General features: G+C 37.9%; 1 protein-coding gene across 1 annotated transcript; it reads left to right on the forward strand.

Moving 5' to 3' along the window:
• The first annotated feature begins 303 nt into the window (after positions 1 to 303).
• GPX7 (glutathione peroxidase 7) lies at positions 304 to 8,885 on the forward strand. The gene is made up of 3 exons (XM_009992111.2): positions 304 to 546; positions 6,577 to 6,838; positions 8,722 to 8,885. Exons 1-3 carry the CDS (start codon positions 340 to 342, stop codon positions 8,883 to 8,885), a joined length of 633 nt encoding a protein of 210 aa, XP_009990413.1. The 5' UTR covers positions 304 to 339.
• Positions 8,886 to 24,737: the final 15,852 nt, after the last annotated feature.

Raw genomic sequence — 24,737 nt, forward strand, 5'->3', positions numbered from 1 at the left:
ATCCATCACAAATCACAATAATTCTATGCCTTATTTTCCTAGGACATAGTTAACGCAGATCTCTTGACTGGTGTTTCACACATGCAGTATTACTGTTCTTGAGCCAACTAGCACTTTCACTCATCTTGTACCCATAAATGGCCTTACTTAACACACCACTACCACCATTTTACAGTATTTGAATCCTCCACAAACACATCCTCCTGAGCTCTGCTATGGACACAGCTTCTAAGCCCTTGCCGGAGCCAGACTGTTGCAAAAGCCCCGTTTGCAGCAGTCCTTTCTTTGCGGCAGCGCTTTCCTAGTGTGGCAAGTGCCTGTGCAGCACGACTGTGCAGCATGCTGGATCCTGAGGGCAGTGTGGAGCACCAGCCTTCCTCTTCCTTCCCCAAAGTTCTCCTCATCGCTCTAGCCATGCTCCTTGCAATCGCGGCACTCCTGCTCTTAGCCTTTTCCGCTACGCAGCAGAAAGAGCCTGATTTTTACACTTTCAAAGTTGTAAACATCAGGGGCAAACTAGTCTCTCTGGAGAAGTACAGGGGCTCGGTAAGTCTGCACGGAGCTGGGCAGCGCTCGTCCGGACCCACCGACCGGCCGGTCCTTTGCATGTCTGCGAAACCCAAGAGGGGTGGAGAGGTTGTGCATGAACTCGGTGCACGCTTGCAGACAGATTTGGGTTTACGACTCCTTTAACTGATCGGGAGTGTTGCCTGCATGCTTCCAACTCCCCGGGTCTTTGTACTCCTTAAATAAAACGTTCGCCGTCTCACTAACCCCTCTGTGTGTGTCCGCGTCTTTTCCCTGTGCAGGCTGCTGCCTGTAGACGTGGCAGGCAGGGAACGCTGCCTGCCTGCTTTTCCTTCAGCAGGATGAACTGCGCTGCGTTGGGGCTATTAAATTTGAAGCTCAGGAAGTGTGTACCTTTGTGTAACTTACTTTTGGAACTTATTTCTGCCTTTTAACTGCGTGACACTTTTTTTTTATTATTCCCTAACTCTCATTTCATTTTAATGTTCTGCATTAAAAAAAAAAAAAAATTTAATCAGTGGCTAATGAAGTTAATGGATTTCACCATAACTAGTAAAAAAGTGAGAGACATGATAAAGTAATTATTTTAATATCAGTGTATAGTGAAATTGTAGCAACATCATGCTAGTCCCCTTGTCACTCTTTAGGGTGACAGAGCAATAAGCAGAAAGAAGAGCACGTAGACACATACATACTTTTATGATGTCTTTTAGATTTCTTTTACATATTATATCAGGGAGTTCTAGGCAGAGCTTTCCTTCCCATTTGAAGAACAATTTCCTTGAATGTAACCAGATTTTTATTTATTTTTTTCAGTGTTTTGACCATCTAGGAAAGATAGTCCATACCTGTGGAAGAGTGAAAAGGGAAGTGAGCACATGGGGTGCATAACACTACAAGCTCTTATAGCCACATTCACAAATAAAGAAGCTGAAATCAACATAAAGCCCACAACTGCTGCCCTTAGCACTCAAGTGACACATCTGTGATACAGCTGGGCAGCCCAACAGCTTAGCTGCTGCCCGACAAGGCAGGCACCACTGCTCTTTTTCACCCTTACTCTCCAGTTTTGTGCTTCCACCTTCCTTTTCCCCATCCTCAGGTACTTCACTGAGGTGTCTGAGCTCACTAGTGCACAGCGGCAGGTCACTAAAACATTGGCAGGAAGGCAGAGAAGGCCCACAGGAGGAGATGCATATTTTCCTGAGCTCCCATATAGGGCTCCCATATAGAAAGGGATACCGGTAGATTTGGACCAAATGGGACGTCTGAATCTTACCTGGTCAAAGTCCTCCCCTGCCCTGGCTTTATTCATGATTCAGATAGAGTAGAACTGGTCCAAATATGTACAGTCAAGTATCTATGTTGGAAAAAAACATGGAACCTATTTAATATTAAGCAATATTTGCTTTTTTAGGAGTTCCTTCCAAAGGCTCTGTCAATAAATCCTGTTACTGGGCCATGTTTCATCTGCAGGTCATCTGTAAATCTGTCTGAATAAGCAAATACCACTTGTAGCTTCTCTACCTCAGGGCCAGAATCCACATGAAAAGAAGTAAAGGGAGAACTTGGAGGAATTCCTTACAGTCACCCTGCAGAGAGCTGCGGGTGTTCATTTCCTCTGGAACAAGCTGCAGAGCCTGCCCTCGTATCTCATAAGCATGCCAGGTTAGGGGTGTATGTCTGTACTCCGGTGGTGCTCTGATACGAGGCCATCCTCGAGGCGTGACTGGTTTCATAAGGGAGAGCTCCAGAGCCACGCCTTGGAAAAGGTAACACCATTGGTGAATGGTACTCTTTGATCTCTGCTAGGCCATACCGAATAGTTTATTCCAAAAAAGTGATGACCAGCTTCTGGATGGAACAAAAATATTTGCCTTCAGATAGCCTATTAATGTTCAGGCTAGCTGCTGTTTGATAATGCATATGCACAATTTTAAAGAAAATGATAGCAATAAAACACATCCCATTCTGTCGTTATGTTGTCAGAACTCATTATCAAGGTAGACAAAGGTTAATTAAAACTCCCTTTCATTTCTTAAAATAAACCTGCTGAAATCTGCAGTTAGACAAGTAATGTTCAGATGTAGGTTTATTATAGTATTTTAAAGCTATTAAAAGAAAGCAAATAATATGTAAGTACTACGTATATGCTGCTGGTGTTTTAAAGAAAGTGAGTCACTAGTTAGCCCCTGGAACAATAGTCCGCTAATTGCTAAACCAGCTTTTAACAGCCTTAAGCTTTCTGGCAGACATAGAGAAAACATGTTCCTCAATTCAATCACTCAACTAATTTAGTTTAATAACTACTCCCTTTGTAGTCAAGAAACTAACTGAGAATTGAAAAAATCCAAAAGCTTCCAGAGAGTATAAAAAAAAAGGTCTGCTAATTTTAAAAACACAAGAGCCATGCTAAGTAGAAACAATCAGTGCAATTTATGACTTGTAGAATCTTTCTTCAATAACTCGTTAATGTAAATTATTGTGTATTCAAATCATTGAGATAATTTATCTTAGTAAGAAAAAAGTAAGACTGATTGATATTATTTCATTTTCCACTTAAATGCATCTTGATACAAATCACAAATACCCTCCATTATATAGTAAATAAGAAATGTCATAACAATTCTGAAATAGCAAAAATGAAAATAGTTAAGAAACAGATTTTTTTTTCTGAAATAAATGTGCACAGACATAACCTATCCTCCACTTGAACAAAAATTTTTAAAAAATGTGAGGGAGTACTCCCTTTTTATGGGGGCGTAAGAAACTATATTGCCAGAATACTAAAAATTTGGCATACATGCTACAAAATCAGGTGTGATATTACAGCTACCTGAACGCAGAGAAAAGGAGGACTATTATGACTGAAAAAAAAAGAGTAGCAGAAGTGAAATAGATCAAAAAGCTTTTACTGTGTTGTGCAAGAAGGCCACCTTCCTATGCTTTTTCCGGGCTACTGGATGTTGACCCATCTACATTAAAAATGAAGGGCAGTGATGTGTGGTTGTAAAAGAATCAACAGGATCCAAATAAGATTACTTTTCTGTCTAATCTATCTACCTGTCTAATTCAATAAAGTTTATATTTTATTTTATAATCTCTATCAGAAGTGCTGTTAGAGGCAGTACTCTTACCAAAAATAGTGTCTCTTTGGGAGTCAGCACTCCCAGGCATCAGCTGTTCCTTGCTGTGTTTATACCTACCCAGATATAATAGTACCTGCCTGCCTGCCTGCCTACCACACAGCTAGGTACAGTGTGCTGAGGTGCGATTAAGCAGTGTTATTAGTGCAGTGCTTAGGAAATCTCGAACCAAAGGTACTATAATAATGTAAAAGCATCAGGCACTATAACAATGTAAAGTATTGTTTTACTATTGAAAGTAATGCCAGGCACTTTGCACCACAGCTCTCTCAAATCCCAGAGTGTAGCATTACTCAATGTGTATAAATACAGGGTATAACTACTTAATTATCTTACAAAGTATGGCTGTTTTTTCCATGAAGGTAACAGCTTCGTGAGTCGGTGTAATCTGACACTTGTGGCTGGTTCTTCCATCAGTCAGATGGAGCCAGTTAAGAACCTCCAGGTCTAAAAACCTAGGTATCTACTGTCTCTGCTAACAGATCCGGAAAGGGTTACTTGAAGGTGATAGCAGATTCATAAATTTCTCCAGGGATCTTTCCCTCAAGGAGGTACACTGGTGTAAACATGAAGTAAACCAAGAAGTATTTTTGCAATGTTAAATAAATGAGTTCACTACTAGAATGCATGGGTTTTCTAAAGAAAAGGAAAGGATAGCATAGTATTGAGAGGTCAGAAAACAGCTAATACAGAATTAAGCTTAAATAATTTTTGTAAGGTTCAGGATGAATTGTTTGCACTGCACGCTAGGTGGTGTACTTGACTTGCACTCGCAGAGACTAAAGTCAGTCAAGAGGCATATTGAACTTAATTTAAATCATTAATAGTCGTAAATCAAAGTACAGCCTATTCATGAGGAAAAAAAAGTGACTGTTACTTATTAAAAATAAAATACAGACATAAAAAAATCATCACATTTAATCACTTCTGATATGAGACACTTAAAAGAACTTGGCAAAGATTTTTAAACAATCATTTAAAACATTTCTTATGAAATACTAATAAATTCTGTAAGTTTTTTATTATATGTGTTAGTTACACTTTTAGGAGGTTTGCACTATGGAATTATGAAGTTCAGTAATGGAAAGCATTTTTCTAAGGAAAAAAGAGAAGCAGAATGCGTCTGCCATTCTAAGAAATGCTGCATGTAGTTTTCTATTTTGTGGGAGAACGTTTGGAAGTTTGCACCATTTGCAGTGTGAGCTCTCATGCCTTTCACCACCATGCTGAGTAATCATTGGTTTTAAACAGCTGTAAATTAAAATTGTTTCTTTTTGAGTGAATTCTTTTCAAGCCCTCCTAACTTCAAAATCAAGTAAAAGTTATAAAAGCTTGAGTGTTTTCATTGGCAAGTCATCCTTCATATCTGTTGTTATATGAACACAACACCTACACAATCTTATTTCCCCCAAACCTCCAACGATAAATTCTTACATTACCGTTGTATTTGAGATAAATACCAATAGATACGAACACAGTAAGGTAAATGAATACTTATGCATCATGCAGAACGCCGAGTCTTAAACTATATTTAAAAAAACTGTAGAATTTTATATGAAAGAACTACATGTCACTTCAACTCGTAGTTTTACAATTTATCTTTACTTCGATCATACTAAAATGCAGTTGTCACTATGCTTGGTAAATACAGATTATTTAAAAAGAACAAAACTGCCAATAGTTATTTTTTACGTCCCATATATAAGTTCTATTTGAAATGCTGACAGTCTGCAACAGGAATGCATCATCAAATTACCTCTTCTTTGAAAAAAAAAACCCACCAAAACTAATTTTATGTCATACCTTTGGATGTTTTAGGAGACGGAATTTAAAATTTCAGGTAGAGATCGTACATGTAGTCTGAATGAATGTGATGCTTTGGAAGTTAGCTAGATGGCTCCAGATCGTATTTCATATGCAAATGTACAGGGATTGCTTAGATTGTATTCTGTTGACACATTACACCACAAAGAAGATTACATCAGTTTCTGCTTTATAAGATTACCTGTCTTCCAGGGAAAACATTGCTGCTCTGAAACCACTTTAAATGTAGACATATACCTGTAGAAGGTACAAAATACACAAAGTAAGTGTTAATGATTAACGTAAGAATTTATCAACACCAACGGCCCCTTAGCTTTTTCTTTACTCATTCCTACCTCTTCTAAGGATTTCATCTTACTATCCCATACCTTGCCCATTGTAATTTATTTTTCATATAATTTATTGGATGCATTCTATTCATCTTTCCTATATACTTTTATCTTTTGTATAAAAACATACACAAATTAATTTGGAACAATAGTAACACTAGAATCCAGTTTAAATTGAGCAAAGCCAGTGGTCACAGACATTAAAGTATGAAACCTGGAGTCACGATTTTTCACTTTCTTTTCTTGCCTTGCAGCTACTTGCTGTGTAATTTGATCAGGTCAGTCGGTGTGTCTAAGCTTCAGGCTTTCGTCTTGCGGCATCGGGCCCTTCAACCCTGCTGTCTCACAGTGACAATAATCAAACCAACATGCCATAAATGAACTACCGATAAATGAAAAAAATACATTAATTTGCAATTTTCTTTCAAGCAACTTGTATACCTTAGCTGGATGGCCATTTCTTAAATATGCTTAGAAACAACCCAAAAGGCAGAATGGAGAAACACAGATTGTCTGTAAACTGAGAATTAAGATTGCTTAGCAGTTTATTGATTATCTTCATGGTTGCCAAACGGGAATACATAAAAGAAATACTAAATCTTCCTTTTGTGGACAGAACTCGACGTAGTTTCAAGTGTTCAGTCACAGTTCTCTAGACATTCTAATTTCTTGAAAATAATCTGCATCCCAGCCTGCCTGTTGGAAGAGTGACATGTGCAGCACATTTTTTAATCTCTCTTGTTCTTCAGGTGTCGCTAGTTGTCAACGTTGCGAGTGAGTGTGGGTATACAGATAGCCACTACAAGGCCTTGCAACAGTTACAGAGAGACCTCGGCCCATATCATTTCAATGTGCTGGCATTCCCGTGCAATCAGTTTGGGCAGCAAGAACCAGACACTAATAAAGAAATCGAGAGTTTTGCGCGAAAGACTTATGGTGCCTCCTTTCCCATGTTCAGCAAAATTGCAGTCAGCGGAGCCGGTGCAATTCCTGCCTTCAAGTACTTGATTGGTGAGTAATCTGGAACATTGGAGGGTTGTTTCCCCAGTGTAGAATTCTTCTGACACAAAATACCACCTGACAGAAAAAAGATATCTATGACTGTGTTCACAGATCATAGCCCAGAATTGTCAGGTTCAAGGAGGTCAGAAGTCATGTAGTCCATCTTCCTGCACATGGCAGGATTTCTCTCTGTATCTCCCCTGACAGCTTTGTCTAACCTTCTGAAAAGATCTCCAGGGATGAAGACATGACAATAACAAATGCCCTGTAAAAGCTAGTCTAATAAACCTCTATATGGAATACAGGTCTTGAAATAGTCTCCTGTATGCATGCAACACCTGAACTTCCTTTTCCACTTGGCAGTCTCATGTGTGCTTCTCCTGTGACATGATTGCTGCAAGTTGGATTTGTAAGATTCATCTCAAGAGCTGTAGGATAAGTGGAAGCAAAGCACCTGTATAATTTACTCCAACAATCAAAAAGTGAAACCAGGCACTAAGAGCTGTCTGTGAATACTCCCTCATTCCTTGCCAAGCACTGGAATAGCCAAACTGTACAGTTCCTCCAGTTCTAATCTGCATTATAGCTACTACTGAGATCTGAAGGGGTTGCTGGTTCTTAGCATACAGCTGACAAATTACACTGTAAAGCAAGATGTTCTCTATCAAGGCACTACTTTTCATGCACTGAATGAAGGCTCTAAATACCATTGAACTGCCAAAGTAAAATGTCAGTCTTTATCCAGTGTGAAGGAAATGTCTTCCAGCAATGACATGTAATAAAGCCCAATATGACATGGTGTCACCTGAGCTGCATTCTGCAAGGACTATATCACTTCTTTTTCTCTCCAACACCACAATGTTCTCCCACATACCACTGAATTTAAAGGAGTGTTAGTAATATTATTTTTGGCTACCCCAAGCACACCTCCCTCCAGGTGTCTGTAATGGATCTTTCTGCTAGCCAAACTTCCCTTTAATCCTCTTCACATCCATCCATTCCTATTTTGCACAGCTGGGTTGTTACTGCAGACATGTCATGTGAAACTTGCAAAACTTCTTTTTCCCAGTTGGTCCACATGCAAAGGGAGGCTGCTGGAGGCAGTATACTGATGTAGCATAATGACAAGATAGTCAACAGTGGAGGTCTGGCTGTGTCTCGATGATACTCTGAAATATCTTCTGATTCCTTATGAGATTCTGCCCAACATATAATCAATGGAAAAAGATGCTAATTTGTCTACAGCGCCTGTACTCATGCTATCAATGGGATTAGGCTCCTGGTCTGATTGAAAATCCTCAAAATTTTATTAGTCATGTAGCAAAACAGTAAAGGATAAGAATGTGACTCATGTAAAATGAGTACGTGGTCATGGAGGGAAAAACTGTAGTAGATGAGGATTAGGAAGAAACCTGGAACAATTTACATTGTTATTTTGTCAGGTGGCATTTCTTGAAACATTCTTCTGAAGCACATGATACTGAGTGCTTTTGGATGAAAACTTCTGGATAAGAAGCAAATAATCAGTACTGGTACAGCTAAATTGTTATGCCAAATTCTATTTTCCTATCAACGTTCAACTGTTACAGATTTATCTGTACAGCACAGACACACACACACATGCACGCACACACTTTTAACACCTATTATAGTGCTTTCTCCTGACTGTCTGCAGCTTCACTGTGTCCATTGGTCTGCAGGGGGTTACTGTCTACTTAAAGCTCCCTGTCTGCCAGAAAGTCAATCTTATTATTCAGTCTGAACTCCCTCTTAATTTTACATTCCTTCTTCCTCTGAGAGGGTAATCGTCAAATTGACATGAACAAATGTCAGGAATTGGCTAACATAGTTTTCTTTTTTAAGTTTCCACTTTTTTTTTTTTTTGCTTGTAGATTCTACAGGAGAAGAACCAACCTGGAACTTCTGGAAATACCTGGTGGACCCCAATGGGAAAGTAGTAAAGGCCTGGGACTCTACTGTCTCGGTTGAAGAAATAAGACCTTCTGTTACAGAACTTGTAAGGAAAATCATCCTGAAGAAGAAAGATGAATTATGATTTTCAAAAATCCCAGCGTGCCAATTACATCTTTATTGAGAATTAGAGCTGGAGTTTGTCTTTTCACATTCAAAAAGAGAGTATATGGGGAAGGGAAATAATGATCAGTGGAATCTATATTCATCTTCCTAATAACGTGGAAAACAGCAAGTTAATATGGTCAAAGTAATTTAAATTTTTTTCTCAGACAGAATTCAGTTTGGCCTTTCTAGGAAAGAAGAACTCATCAGCAATTGTTTCCTTCCCAATTCAAATTATTAATTGTTGGTAACACTGTAGGAAGTCAGTTCATGTGCCTGTAGGAAGAACACTCAGAATAATGAGAATTTCCTGATTGGATCTCACTGACATCTACAATTCTGTTGTCATATTTTGATCTCAAACCGAATGAAAAAAGAAAGAGTAAAAAGTGCATGATTGAATTAAGGAATGTGCTAGGAAGAGAGCCAAAACAGATACCTTCAAACCAGGCAGACTTACATAGATACATATCTTTCCAGTTACCAAGGCCAAATATAAGGGTATAGGGGAAAGATATCTGTGAAAGCTAAATGAAAGAAATGTGAAGACAAAGTCTCTGTAAAAATTCTCCAAAAGCTACGAGAAGAATTTCTGCATTTTTTCACCCAGTAAAGATTATCAGGTGATATTTAAGCCATTTGAACATCTGTAGGACCAGAGCCTATATGAAATGGCTATTTCCTTCCTTCTTCTATTAGCATTTTGCCTTAGAAGAATTACTCTTGCCTCATACAATTGTTAAATTTATTTTCCAATTTATAACACCATCGGATTTTGCTGCACGTACAAACATTAGAGAATCAACATTTTTCCATGGAAATAATTTTTCAAATGTTTAGTTTTTGCATAATGTTACATTGTTTAATACCACATTAATGTTACAAATGTTAAATGGCACCTTTTTCAAATGGAGCACTTGGGCATCTGCTCAGATTTCAGACTGCAGAACTTCTTAGCTCATAACTAAAATAATAACACTAACAATTACAGCCTCATTGTTCTTTGACAGAAACCCTTTGAAAATCTTGTCAGCGGGAGCTCTTTTTATCTCAACAATAACACAATGTACACTTCCTCTGCTCTTAACCCCATGATGCTCTAAGAAGAATCTAGTCCTGCCCAATTGCAGTATTATTGATGTGTGAAAGCTTTTTTTTCCTTAGTAATGCTTTTTAAAGTAGCACAAACAATATTTGTCCATATAGTTGTCAGTGCGCAGGTGTACAAATAAGCCTTAATTGAACTGACCACGGTAAGAACTTTTTCCAGCTTGTCACTGCCATTATAGCTCTTCAGTATCCAAACAGGCCCCAGCTGAAATCAAAGGCAAGTATTACAGCATGCACGGCCTTGCAGAACAAGACGGGAAAGAAGAGTACTGAAGAACTATCAGAAATAAAGGGGTTGACCCTAGAGTACATTATAGTTCCCATGTTTGAACAGCTGCTGTCTTCTGAAGCCTTGGAATCACTCCATGGAGTGGTCTAAGGAACTAAGAGCTAGAGGTACTGCAGAAAGACCCTGAAGGGCAGAGATTATACTGCACTAAACAAACTCAATTTGCCTGAAAGAAGCTGACAGCAAGGTCTTTTTTCTTAAAAAAAAAAAAAGGAGGAGGTGGTGGAAGAGAGACTAAAAGGAAGAAGTAAAGAGGTACAAAAGCAAAAAGAGATCAAGTAAGAAGGGAGAAATGAGAAGGAAATGGAAAGACAGTTTGCAGCCAAAGAATCTGTGGGACAAACAGGGAATGGAAATGTCCAGGTCATTGATACGAGTGAGTATCTTCCAAACTATATCAGCTACTTCTCACTTGGAGTGTAACTTAAGCGTGCAGGAAACTGGTGCCCATTGCAGACAATATGTCTATGTTTTCCTCCTCGGATGGTGAGAAAAGTGAACTCTACAGTCCATTCCGTCCTTCAGTCTACCCTTATATGAATCAGTAAGACAGTGGTTACTAAGGATATCACACAGAAAGGAAAATCAGGCCCACTTGATACTGTGCTGGGACAGAGAATCCAACTACTAGAAAAGGAGATCTTTTATAACTCTGTAATCTGTTTCTCTTTTCTCTGTCTGTTGATACTAATGCAATACACTAACACGCTGTTAGAAAGTGCTGCAGGGTTTAAAATTTTCTCCTTAGAAAGTATGTCTCTATTTTATAACTGAAGCCTGGATGAGCCCAGGTCATGCTTTGAAAGACGGTTTAAGCCCTCTCTATTTCAATTTTCAACTTCAAACAGAACTCTGGATTTACATAGATATGATCTTGTATTCTCTATTAGACAAATTCTAGAAGTCTAAACAGATATAATGGCAATGATCATTTGGAAAGGGTTGATACTATACGGACAAATACTGTTTGTGCTGCTTTTAAAAGCATTACAAAGCACGAAAAATCTTTCACTCGTCAATAACACTGCAATCGGACAAGACTAGATTCTTCTTAAAGCATCCTGGGGTTAAGAGCAGGGGACCTGTACATTGTGTTTTTGTTGAGATAGAGAGTTTTGGCTGTCAAAGTTTTCAAAGGGTTTCTACCAAAGAACAATGAGGCTGTAATTGTTAGTGTTATTATTTTAGTTACGAGCTAAGAAGTTCTGCAGTCTGAAGTCTGAGCAGATGCCTGAGTGCTATGAACAACTTAGTACCAACAACTGTTAGAGTTGGTGTTCTTACCAGTTTGGCAATTTAAAGGGAATTAAGGTAAGTATTACATATGCAAGCTTTGAAAAAAACAACAAATTTGAATAGGCATATGATTTTAAGCACACAACTACTCTCTCTGAAGTTAACAGAAACATTTTCATGATTAAATTAAGCATGTGGCATATATTCCATCCTTTGTTGAATTGAAATCAGTTTGTACAACAAATGTTTTGGTCTTTTAATCAAAGTTACAGATTAAAAGTAAATATTCTTGGTTGTAGATTAATTCATATCTAGTCATGCTATAAGTACTTCATGACTTCCTGCTCAGAAAAATGGCAAAGCAAATCGCACTGGGATGAAATTATCTGTTAAGACTATACAGCTGGCATGCAGAGATCAGAAATTACTTTTTTGGCCCATGAGTTCCAACACCATTTTAATCTGACAGAGATCTTCCCTACAGCAACTCCCCAAAACTGTGAAACGGTTCTGAATATATACCATGAGACTATTTTCTTTGCAGCTTGTCTACTTCCGAGAGAAAATATTAGTGTGCCTTAACAGATGAGCACATTAATGCATGGAGACTGATATCTTGACCATCTAAAACTTGATCTCTTACAGTTTGCAACTTTGAAGATGTAAACTCTTGGCATGTTGATTTAAATGCTAAACTAAGCTCTTAGACACATGATTGTATGCAGTCATGTGCCCCCTGCGGCATGCCAGAGGGAAAATAAATAATTTTAAAGCCTGACTATAAGTTTAAAATTAGACAGGACGCTTTCAGTCTTTCAAAATTTTGTCTCATAAAGAATGTAAAATCAGACCTACATACACCCAAAGCTCTGTTTTAAAACGGAATATGCTACATTGAAATAGAGCAACTGAATGGAGCAATAGAGAGGGGTTTAACATCCTTTTTTTTTTTCCATCGTAAGGAGAACAAAACCAAATAGCCACCTCTGGTATTCTAGTTATATGCTAGGGCCATTTCACTCAAGTTTCTACTGCAATTCTAGTCTGAAAACTCAGTGGCAAACCAGATACAATTTCTCTCTACTTGATAGTATCCAGTTTATCATTTCGAATACATCAGCATCTGGTTCTATAAATAGCTGACTACAGTCAGTACATTCAGAAGACTAGACAACCCTTTGATTAAGCAAAACAAATTTTATGGTACCTTCAATTATTGGATCAACCAAATATATCCCATAGGCATGTAAATTTATACTGCAGCTACTCAGGCAAATGAAATAGAACAATCTTACCTCTGACTCATTCACAGAAAGCGTTGAGTAAGCAGACTAATCAGGTATTGTCTGTGACATGATTAACAGATCCTGGAGTAAAAACATCACTGACAAAACACAAAGGAGTTTACAAATCCTTTGATGGATGAGATACTGAAAGCACCAAGAGATCTGAGAACTAATTCTGAACCATATTAAGGCTCCATAGCAGAGACTTACACAGAACAGAAGGAAGCAGCTGATCTGTATCTGAACATCACCACAGAGATGACTCTGTGGTCTAATGCTACACAGCTAACTCATCTACCTAGCCAGCTCACAAACATAGTGATGACCACAATGGAGGATGATTGAAAACAACAAAACTCAACGACATCTTTTATGCCAACTCTGCCGTAGCAAGGCGTAGGCAACAGTGGGGTGCCTGTCTAGTGATAATGGCTGGCCTTTTCCAGCTGTCTCTACACAGGAGCTGAAGTCAGCCCCAAGTAACTGTCCATTCTTAGCCTAGAAAACCTGATCCAAGTTGTCAATCTGTAGATTGACAATCCTAGATCCGAGCTGTGAATCTGTAGGCCTAAAAGATAAAGCATGCTGGTTTATTTCAAAATATTGCAAGATACCTGCTCAACAAGAAGATCTTCTAAACTAATTCCAGAAAATGAGAACAGTTGAAGGATCATGGCATTTTAAGTAAGCAGACTTGTATTCTGGAAGGTAAGCACAGGCAGGAGACTTTTTGAGGCGATTCTGCTGACATAGATTCTTTTCCTCCACTCAAACAGAAATAACACCATCCACATAGTCAGGGACAGATTATTTCCTAAGCACCAGTTGATGGAACAACAATAGTTAAAGGAAATAATAGTATTCTAGAGCAATAGAAAAGACAGAAGTACAATTTTTTGAAGAACAAACTTCTGTAACACCTGATCTATGAATGCAGTTCTGTGGAACACTTTCCCATTAGACAGAAATTACAGAAATCCTAGCTTCAGGGAGCTGTAATTTTAGCTTCCTTAAGTGAAAGATGCAGTAAGAAAGCTATTGTTATATAAAATAGTCCTCTGTTTTGTTTGTCCTCCTTTCCCCAAAGGCATTGCTGTTTCATTATAATTAATGCTTTAATCTGAATCATATGATAAATCATTATATTTTTATTTAGCAATCAAGTAAATCTGACAATGATAAATAAAGAACAGCTGCTGAGGAAAATGTCCATATCCCACAGATTGTTCATCCATCCTTTAAAAAAGGGCACAATAGTCAAAGTTTTCTTGTAATCAAAGAGCTTGCTGAATTCCCAGTTTAAATTATAAATCAGCTTCTCTAACCTTTAGTTAGAGTCACAGCACTCATTTCGATTTGTCATTACTTCTATATTCAAAATAGTAGTTATTTTATTACTGGTACTTTACTGTCCTCTGGAGAGACCACTAACCACTAGAGATATGTAGAGAAATGTTTTCTTGTCATATAAGCATTTTACATCTGAAGTCTTCTCTTCCAAGTCCAGAGAGAGTATAAATATTTTAAGTTTTCAAGCAAAAGTAGCCCTCGAACAATCTTAAACATGTTAAGCTGAAACATTTTGCTTGGATGCCATTGATAAGAAATGTTTCAAAGTTGATATTAATATTTTCAAACTTTAAAAATATACACAAAATATTAAAAGTGAAAATAATTTCAAACCAAGAAATAGAATCTAAATGTCAATGTAGAAATCTCTGGTGATTTTAAAACTTAAAAACTGATACTGTACATTTTGTCAAACCAGATATTTTTCCACAAGTTTCAGTTTAGTTTAAAAAAATGATAATTCCTAATGACAAAACGTTCTTTTGAAAAAGTCTTGCTAGCTTCAGAGGCTGCAAATCTATTATGCACATAGCTATACTGAAGTCAACAGGAATAAACAACTGAGTAAAACTGCAAGATCAAGTCTCTGAATTATATGAATCATTTAGTCTTACTGAATACCAGGAGTTGCAGGACACCACTTCTAGTTGTTACTGCATGTACAGTAAATGCGTTTGTCAAGCCCAAAATTAAGAAACTGGGAACCAAGAGTTCATAGAAACAGTTTCTGAAAACCAAAACATTGCAAAGAACTGGCTTAAAAAGGAATGTAATGTGAATAACCCATGCAATAAATGTGTAATCAATATAATTTTAATAACTTAAATAGAAAAAAGAACATAACACAGATTTTTTTTTTAAGATTTAAGAAGTTGAGAGAACATTAATAGACAGTCAGCTGATTAGGGATAAACCTTTCCAAAGTTTCAGCCGTGAAGTTGTATGCAATGAAAAGGTATCATTGTATGCGCAGATGGGAAGTTCAAGGTAAATGATTTTGATGCCAGAAGATTATGGAGCAGAGGCATTCTTTTGTTATCAATCACTAACAAAAAACTGTACTACTGCAAGTATGGCAAGTGGATGTATAATCATCATATATCAGGAAATTTTCTGCCCTATGACTACTTAGCCTGGTCTGATTTAGTTCTCTGTCAATTCTACCCATCAATTTAAAAACTTCACTGCTTTTCTAGCTTTTCACCTCTGACCATTTCTTTTGGTTCTTTTCCTGATGTCTCTGTCTGATACAACTTAAGTGGAAAGCCTCACTTTACAAAGTATCAACATACCTATTAAAAGCTATTCTTAAAACATTTGTTACTGGGTCAAAACACAATAGATGAAAGGAGGAAAAGGGGTTCAATGGAAAGCATAATAATTTGAAGCCATTTCTATTTCCTCTTTCTTCTTGTTTAGTTCATAATCAGTTTTGATTTTCTCCCTTTCTCTATGAACAGTAGGACAACAGAGGATAAAGGAGATACATAAAATGATTCTGTTGGCAATGTTTCAAAGGGGGAATCCTGTCTTCATACAAGATGGAACAGGGTCGTTCTAGTTTGGTTCCAAGAGTAGTCGTAATTAGATTTTAGCACAATGGACTACTCTTACCTGGTAGAATCATTCTGACTTGGCTCTCAAGTAATGCTCTGGCCATGTTTTAGTGCCATAAAACTCAGGAGATGAGCCTCACCCTCTGCCTCTGCTTCTGCTAGAAAAAAAATTCCACTGATGTAGCTGAAATTCAGTTGGCCAGGATCAAGGTAAAAACATTTCTCATGAGTCTGTCCTAAGATACACTCTTCCTTATGTTCTGTACCAGATACGCGAGCTCTGTAACTGCAAAAAATTACCTGAGTTTTACTGTGCATCCCAATCTTACAGTGAATACCTGTCTCTGTTTATTTTATATCCTTCAAAACGACGTTTCTAGGCACTTTAATATTTATTGAAAATCCCCCTGAAGAATCCTTGTTTAAAATAATATCGGCTAGGCTGAAATGCACCTGGTCCTTCCAAATAAGCTCTACTCTTGAGCTCCTGTTGGAGGCTCGGTGCTTTGTCAAAGACGCACTGTTTTCTTCTTCTTTCTGAAAGCATTATGAACCCACTAAAGAACATGTGAAAAAGCTGCTGCAGATTTCTGCATCATGCGATGTCCAGACTGAGCACCATCAGTGCTGGACTTTGCTTCTTGCATTGTAAATGTTTCCTTTTTGATACTAAGCATATGGATTAATCAGCCCATAATCTTATTTTCCGCTCATTTAATAGAGTTGATAATACTACATAAAATATTTGGGAATTAATGAATGAGTGCATGAAATAACATCCTACATGGAGGCTGGTGCTCAAAAAATACAATATAATATGAACAGAAGTCACAAACCAATAAACAAAGCAAGCTGTATACCAGCAATAGCTACACAGGTACATCGGAAGGGCTGAGCTCTATAAAGATATGGCCTTTTTTGTGTATTACATCACTAACAGTCAGTTATAAACTCACTTTCTTGCAGCTTTCAGCCAGCTTGAATGGTAGAAATGCAGTAAATCAGCTGTTCTCAGGAACCAAAAGCATCTTGAGCCATAGCAACTGGGGAATAATGACGTAAAAAACGTTTGAAAAAACAGTCAGTTGCGCTTGTAGCATCTCACTATCAATATAGTTCGGTTAGCAATCTTAGTTCACATACTTTAGTAGCTTCCAAAATAAGTTAAAAAAAACCTCAATATATACACAAACTCTTAGAATTAGTATTCCACTTGCTGGTCCCCTTTCCTGTTTGCATTAATTAGCTGTTGTGAATGGTAGGATGACGTCTCTGGGACTAGATGGATGTCCCAGTGCTTCATAGTGGGAGACTGACTTTTGTTACCATTATTCTAAATAAATTTCAGCTCTTGATTTATGAGCTGAATGGTTTACTTTCTAAAAGGAAGAGACTGGCAGCAGTAAAAGATCCATTATTTCCAGAAACGTAATGAATGCTCAGCACTCTCCTGTCAGGCCAGGTTTGCTTTCGGCATAGGCTTGCAGCAGTGAACCAGTACCTTTGTTATTTCTCTTTCTTTTACATTCTCCTGTGGAAGATGACTACTTTTACAGTTATTACAATAATTGGTGTGAGACTTAAATACAAGCAATGAAACAACACTGCATTATTTTGAAAAAAAGCCCACAAAATTCTTTAACACTTAAAAGTATATATTTCCATACTGCTGATATGATCTCATTCATATTCTGCCCCCAAACCCGGAGAATTTCCAGAGATAAGGGCTATTTTTGCAGTATAGTTAGGCTTTCAAAATTTCTACACCCAAGAGATAATGTGGAAAGCCTTAAAGGTTAGGAGGATTACCATTTAAGTTTGGCCTTATATAGGATTCTGGTTTTAATTTTTTATACAACCATAATTCTTGGATGTCTGTTTTTGTTTGGTTTGTTTTTTTAAGCCAGTTCTTAGACCTTCTGAGAACAAATTGCAGTAATACAAAAACATTACAGATTTCCCACAGGCATTATTCTGAAGCAGAAATTAGATTAGAATTTAGAGTGGGAGCTTCTGATGTAAAAATGTCTAGTGTGATCAGAATTCTGAGGTTTAGACCTATAATGAGATAAAAATTCAAATTTCCTTTAGAATAGGGATATCAGTGCTTGTGTCTCAGTCTGAACCCTTTGAATATGAAATTTAATATGCAATTCAATTATAAAATAGCTACCAGTGAAGCAAATAAAAACAAAATTGAAAATCCACCCTCTTTTATTCTTATCTTTCTTCACTTTGGTTCAAAAGCTGATTTAGAGTCAACGGTAAAAAGGAGCGTGCAGAATCACTCAAACTGCATGATTTTATCACATTCATATATGTGCACTTACACGTAACAGTTATTGCACTGGCTCTAAGGCAAAGAGGCTTTGTGCCATACGTATGTTTACAAAGCTGTATATATGCATGATGGGAGGCATTTCCCAAAAACTAAACCAGCTAATCTGGAAAAACATCTGTGTGCTTCTTTAGAGAACTCGTTAATATGAAGTGAATCAACACGGACTGCTAGCGAACATCCATGATCAAAAGTGATATGCTGATGTCAGTCTTGTTGGTAACATTTTTTTCCACTGACTATATGACTTCATTGGCTATACACAACTCTCTTCTTTTATGATTCCATCCAGAATTCATAGCTCAAGACAAGTCTTGGAGTCCTGTCCTCACCTGAGGATGCCTTGTTCTTTACAATTCAGATTACATAAATATTGCTTGCAACCAATCAGGCCTTGGCTGCCTTGCCTTCATAAATTTACACTGTTTGGACAGTTATTCTGTGAACAATGAAGACTTGACTCTTACTCAGTACGATGGATTCTTACTTATTCTAATAGAAAAGCAGTTTCTCAGCAGATCTTTTTGTTAACCTTCAAATCCATCCCCAGTTACGGTAAACAAAAATAAAAAAAAAAAACAGCCCAAATGGTTGTCCTTTTCAATTTTAGAACACAGGTTTTTTTAATTTTTTGATAAATGGTATGTACCTTATTATAAATTTATTCAGTAATGAATTGTAATGAGGTTCAAAACATGAACATTTTTAGGGAGATGAAAAACAACAAGTATGTTTGTTACTGATGGAGGAACTATACTAATAATAAGGAATAGTAAAGCAGAACATTTTTAGTCAAGGATGATAATGACTGTATTCTGTCACTGACACTCACAGAAACCTCACAGGATCAAGAAAAAGGGCTTGATATTGATCTTACAGATGAAGCAACTAAGCATGTGGGTGACGCCATTTTCCCAAAAGCATGCAACAAGTGAATAAAAAGCAAAGAACAGAGCTTAATCTTGTGATTCAAAGTTTGTACAGATGGATCTATCACCTTTAGTTAATCAAACAAGAGAAAGCAAGTTATGTCATATAAGAGTTCACTGATTTGGCAGTAGTTAAAGTGACAAATAGAAAGCAATAGACAAATGAAGTAATTACTTTGCCTTGCATAAGACCAACAGCAATGCTACTGTAAATTAAGATAATTTAGCTTGATTCTGCTTTGACTATTTCTGTTGAGATGTTCATCATGTCTGTGACAGTGAGCTCCACTGGCATATTCCACTTTAGTAGCAATACAGAAACAATTCCAGTCAAAATCCCTGGTGCAAATTCCAGGTATGGAAGAACAATGAATGTCATAGGCTTCATTAGAGGTGTATTGGCTTAGTCTTGGCTGGAAGAAAAACTACATCTGATACCATATTAGTGAACACACTAAACCATACCTTACTTCTTGCTAATGGATAACATATCTCCTGTGATGACTAACTCCAATGAAAGTGTTGTAAAGATATGCCCTACATTCCTTTTCAGGGTTTGGACCTTCAGTATGGCACTTACCCAAACTATTCTTCTTCTCGGTTCCTCTGAAACAGAAGTTTTTGTCTTTTTTCTTCAAGTCAAAAAGTACTTCTTGTGAAAATACTGGCGGTATGTATTGCTAACATTTTTTTATTTCAGGAAAGCTGACAAGACCTCATGTGGAAGATCCCTATCCCTTTGATATCTCAGGCTGGCCAAGAAAGAATATGGGCAACTGAAGGCAGAGGTGTATGCTGGAATTTGGCACTTGCTCATCCATTTCTTCCAGACACTGATCGAAATGGATGCCAAACAGATAGGCGATAAAATTTCGTTAAGAAGTGAAAAGCCAATTTATTTTCTCTTCTTGAGCCACACATCTGCCATAGTTGAGATATATGAAGTAGACAATCAGGAATGAAATAGAGAAGCACAAGATACAAAATAAAAGGACTGTGTGAAGGAAGACATTGGAGATCCTGTTTCTCCACAACACGTGGAGAAAAGTAGACAGAAGTACTTTACTCAGAAGCAAATAAAGAAATCCCTCCAAGTTTCAGACAGGTTCTCTGTCAAATCTTTACTTAGACTGAGAGGAAGTCACTTCAATCAGTGCTGGAGAAAAGTTGATGAATGGCATACTGGCCTGTTTGTACTCTGTGTGGCTACACTAGATTTACTGAGGGCACAAAGATTATCTTTCAATCTTAGAGGCAGGACTTAGAGCCCAGAAGCAAAGCATTTAAGGGGAAAAAAAAAAAGAAAAAAAAAACCAAATAAGTTTGATGGTCAAACGTTCAAAACAAGGACACCGCTTGAAGATAACAAGCAGAGGACACCAGACCACCAAAGATTCCAAGGAGTCTCTGATTGCTTATGGAGTTTTGATTGCTTATGGAATTCTGCTGTATCTTGACTTTTTTTTAAAAATGACAACAGTTTTAAAATGCATTTTTAAATGCAGAGGAAAAATGCACTCCAGATGTCAGCCAAGAGAGAGAGAAAAGTCCCCTTTCCAGAGTTAGTAATAATGTTTTTGTATGTTGTAGTAATTAGAAGCAATACTTTAAACTTCTCTATAATTTTCTGCTCAAAGATCTCATGCATTTTACAAATAATAAGTATTTCTCTTCAGCTTTCCTAACAGAAGAAAAACTATCGAGATGTGCAATAGATATTTGTGCCTCTGGACTCAGATATGAGAGACCCATATGTAACAAAATATTTTATCTGCAAAATAGGTAAATATCTCATCTCCTCATCTCACAGGGCACTGGAAAAATGAATTAGTACCTGTGAAGCAGTCATAACTGTCACCAAAAAAACACAGCTGAAATAATTCTACGTTCACAGTAGGAATGGATAATATGCAGTAGATAAACTTTTGACCGTGCATTAGAAAAGAGTAAGAAAATAAAATTCTTTAAAACTCCTTTGCTACATGAGATATAATCTCTTAAAAAATAGTGTATGATCATATTATTAGCTGTAAGTCTGGCATTTCTGAATTCTGAGTAACCTAGGAGTCTTTGAATGTAATTTTGTAGATGTAATTTCTTATGTTTGAAAACAAACAGAGAAAACAAGAGTGGAATTTCATACTGGCAACCACATGAGTCATCTGAAATATTTCAAACTATCATACAGAACTTTGCCACATGGACTACTGAAATAAATAGCAGTCATTGTCATCATATGTGTGAAAGAGAACTAAATGAAGCACACGTTTTTCTACAGGATTTAAACATATTTGCTGACAGAAAAGGAAGGGGGACAAGCAGGAAACTTGGGTTCTATTCCAAGCTGCATAGGTAGATGACCTCTAGTGAGCACCGACTTCTTCCTGTTACTCAGTGCTTCATACCTGTTATCTTAAGGTCTTTTTCTTTAATCTTCAGTTTCAGACAGGCTAACTTCAAACCTTGATAGAATGTGAACAATTCATTATGAGCCTATGAATCTATAATTTTCTGTGTCTCAATGCAGAATCAATGCTGAAAAGATCAAACAACTTACACGTTTTACAAGTGATATTTCTGCTAAGCCACTATCCATCATATTTGAGAAGTTGTGGCAGTTTGATGAAGTTCCTATTGATTGGAAAAGGGGAAACATAGGCCCCATTTTTAAAAAGCAAAAGAGGGAAACCGAGGAAACTACAGGCCAGTCAGTTTCACCTCTGTGCCTGGCAAGATCATGGAGCAGATCCTCCTGGAAACTATGCTAAGACACATAGGAAAACAGGAGGTGATTGTTGACAGCCAACATGGCTTCAATAAGGGCAAATCCTGCCTGACTTATTTGGTGGCCTTCTATGATGGGGTTACAGCTTTGGTGGATAAAGGAAGAGCAACTGACATCATCTACCTGGACTTGTCCAAAGCATTTGACACTGTCCCGCACAACATCCTTGTCTCTAAATTGGAGAGACATGGATTTGACAGATGGACCACTCGGTGGATAAGGAATTGGCTGGATGGTCGCACTCAAATTGCAGTCAACAGCTCGATGTCCAAGTGGAGAGCAGTGATGAGTGGTGTTCCTCAGGAGTCGGTATTTGGACCAGCGCTGTTTAACATCTTTGTCAGCGACATGGACAGTGGGATTGAGTGCACCCTCAGCAGGTTTGCTGACAACACCAGGCTGTGCGGTGTGGTTGACACACTGGAGGGAAGGGATGTCATCCAGAGGAACCTTGACAGGCTGGAGAGGTGGGCCCATGCGAGCCTCATGAAATTCAGCATGGCCAAGTGCAAGGTTCTGCACAAGGGCTGGGGCAATTCCAATCACAAATACAGGCTGGGCAGAGAATGGATTGAGAGCAGCACGGAGCAAAAGAACTTGGGAGTGTTGGTTGATGAGAAGCTCAACATGAGCCGGCAATGTCTGCTGGCAGCCCAGAAAGCCAACTGTATCCTGAGCTGCATCCAAAGCAGCGTGGGCAGCAGGTCGAGGGAGGTGATTCTGCCCCTCTACTCTACTCTTGTGAGACCCCATCTGGAATACTGCGTGCAGCTCTGGGGGCCCCAACACAAGAAGGACATGGAGCTCTTGGAGTGGATCCAGAAGAGGGCCATGAAGATGATCCCAGGGCTGGAGCACTTCTCCTATGGAGACAGGCTGAGAGAGTTGGGGCTGTTCAGCCTGGAGAAGAGAAGGCTCCAGGGAGACCTTTTAGCAGCCTTCCAGTACCTAAAGGGGCTACAAGAAAGCTGGAGAGGGACTTTTTGTGAGGGTGTGTAGTGATAGGACAAGGGGCAATGGCTTTAAACTGAAAGGGGAGATTTAGGTTAGATATAAGGAAGAAATTCTTTACATTGAGGGTGGTGAGGCACTGGAACAGGTTGTCCAGAAAAGTTGTGGATGCCCCATTCCTGGAGGTGTTCAAGGCCAGGTTGGATGAGGCTTTGAGCAACCTGGTGTAGTGCAACCTGTGTCCCTGCAGGGGGGGTTGGAACTAGAAGATCTTTAAGGTCTCTTCCAACAAAAACCATTCTATGATTCCAAGATCTTGAACATCCCTTCCAACCCAAATCATTCCATGATTCTATGAGGGATATCTTGCTTAAATGGTCTGGAATAATAGGCCCATCATTTCTAACTTCCTTGCAATTGAGTAACTCAGTTTCAGAATTATCCCCATAATCATCCCCTCCATGCAGAAACTACATACTTACTAGAATCCTTTAAAATTTGTAGCGTGCTTTTCAAGTAGAAATTGTATTACAACATATAATTGTATCTCTAAAATTACAAATAATTATATTTTACAAGCAAGGTAAATAAAAGCAAAGGTAAATGATTGAGCCCACATTGCATTGCAAATTTTTGGTAAGTAAGGAGTATGCCGTTTCTGTGCCTAAAGTTCAGCTGAGTAAAAAGAATTTTCTTCTCTGAAAAGGAAAAATAAATTAAAACTGCTCCACAAAGACAAACTGCAGTCAAGACTATTTGGCTAGGTTCATTGTTGGAAAATATATTATCCATCTTATTATTCTATTTCTAGATAGATGAGTAAGTGTAAAAGGGTAAAAAATTGCTTAAGAAGTCATTATTCTGAAATATTTGCCAATAACAGCATATAAAAAACTGTAGATATTGAGGCCATTACACATAGAAACACAAACTACTTATCAGAGCTCTGTCCTCACCTCAAAATTACCAGTGTCAATGCTCAAAATAAATCTTCCTGCTTTGCAGTTTCACTGATTCTTCCTTTAAATTTTGATTGAAACCTCTTCCTACTTCCTGATGCTCAAAATTACTTTTCTTTCTTCGTTCTTTAGCTCTGTAAAGCAAAGAAGAGACAGTATAAAGGCAAAATCTATACTATATATTGACTGAGGGAATTAAAGAATAATGTGTATGAAAGACAGTAAAAATGACTAGAAAAATTGGTAGGCCCTAGAGTGAGTTGAAAAAATTGTAACGATACTTTACATGTGTTCAGTTTCACAGAGAAGATCTCGAAACACAAACACTTTTGCAAACAACTCCATCATTATCACAAGTTTACAGAGAGTTAAACTGAAGCACACACCGGGAAAGCAATCTGCTTACAGCTGTACATCAGCTGAATTGAGAGCATAACCCAAGATGTATCACATCCTCTTGACAAATTTCAGTCCTTCACTAACGCACAAGAGTCAAATAACACAGTGCCAAAGCAGATACTCCTCTTTACAATGCTCCTACCATCAATCCTTTCTTAGTCCTCTGAGTGACAGCATCTCACTGTACTGCAAGGGTGCACCTCTTAAACTTCTGTCCCCCTTTTAGTTTCGAACCTCATGCTGTCATCTGCCTTCCTGAAGTGCCTACTACTCATATGTGATAAAACATGTTGTCTATACTAACCCTGATGTCAGTTTGAGCTGTTACTCCTAATCAGGGCTAGTTACACCATCTTGGCATAATAATTTTGTTTAATTGCATAATTTGCCACCAGATTACTCTTGAAGGTAATTTACACAGCTGTTTGCCTATTAATAATTAGATTATGCTCTTAAGGAAAAACATTCCCTGTAGGTCTGAGGATTGATGCTGATCCAGACAGCTCTAATGGTAGTTCATAATTAATTTGCTGTTTCTTAGAATCTTGGCTGGTAGAAATATGTCCCGGAACTGTTAATATGAATGTTTGTTCTCAGCTCTTCAGGAGCAGTCAGTGCAGAGATACAAGTCTCTTTGAGTTGTC

Source organism: Tauraco erythrolophus, chromosome 10 (assembly GCF_009769465.1).
Source record: "Tauraco erythrolophus isolate bTauEry1 chromosome 10, bTauEry1.pri, whole genome shotgun sequence".
In the NCBI taxonomy this organism is placed as follows: Eukaryota; Metazoa; Chordata; class Aves; order Musophagiformes; family Musophagidae; genus Tauraco; species Tauraco erythrolophus.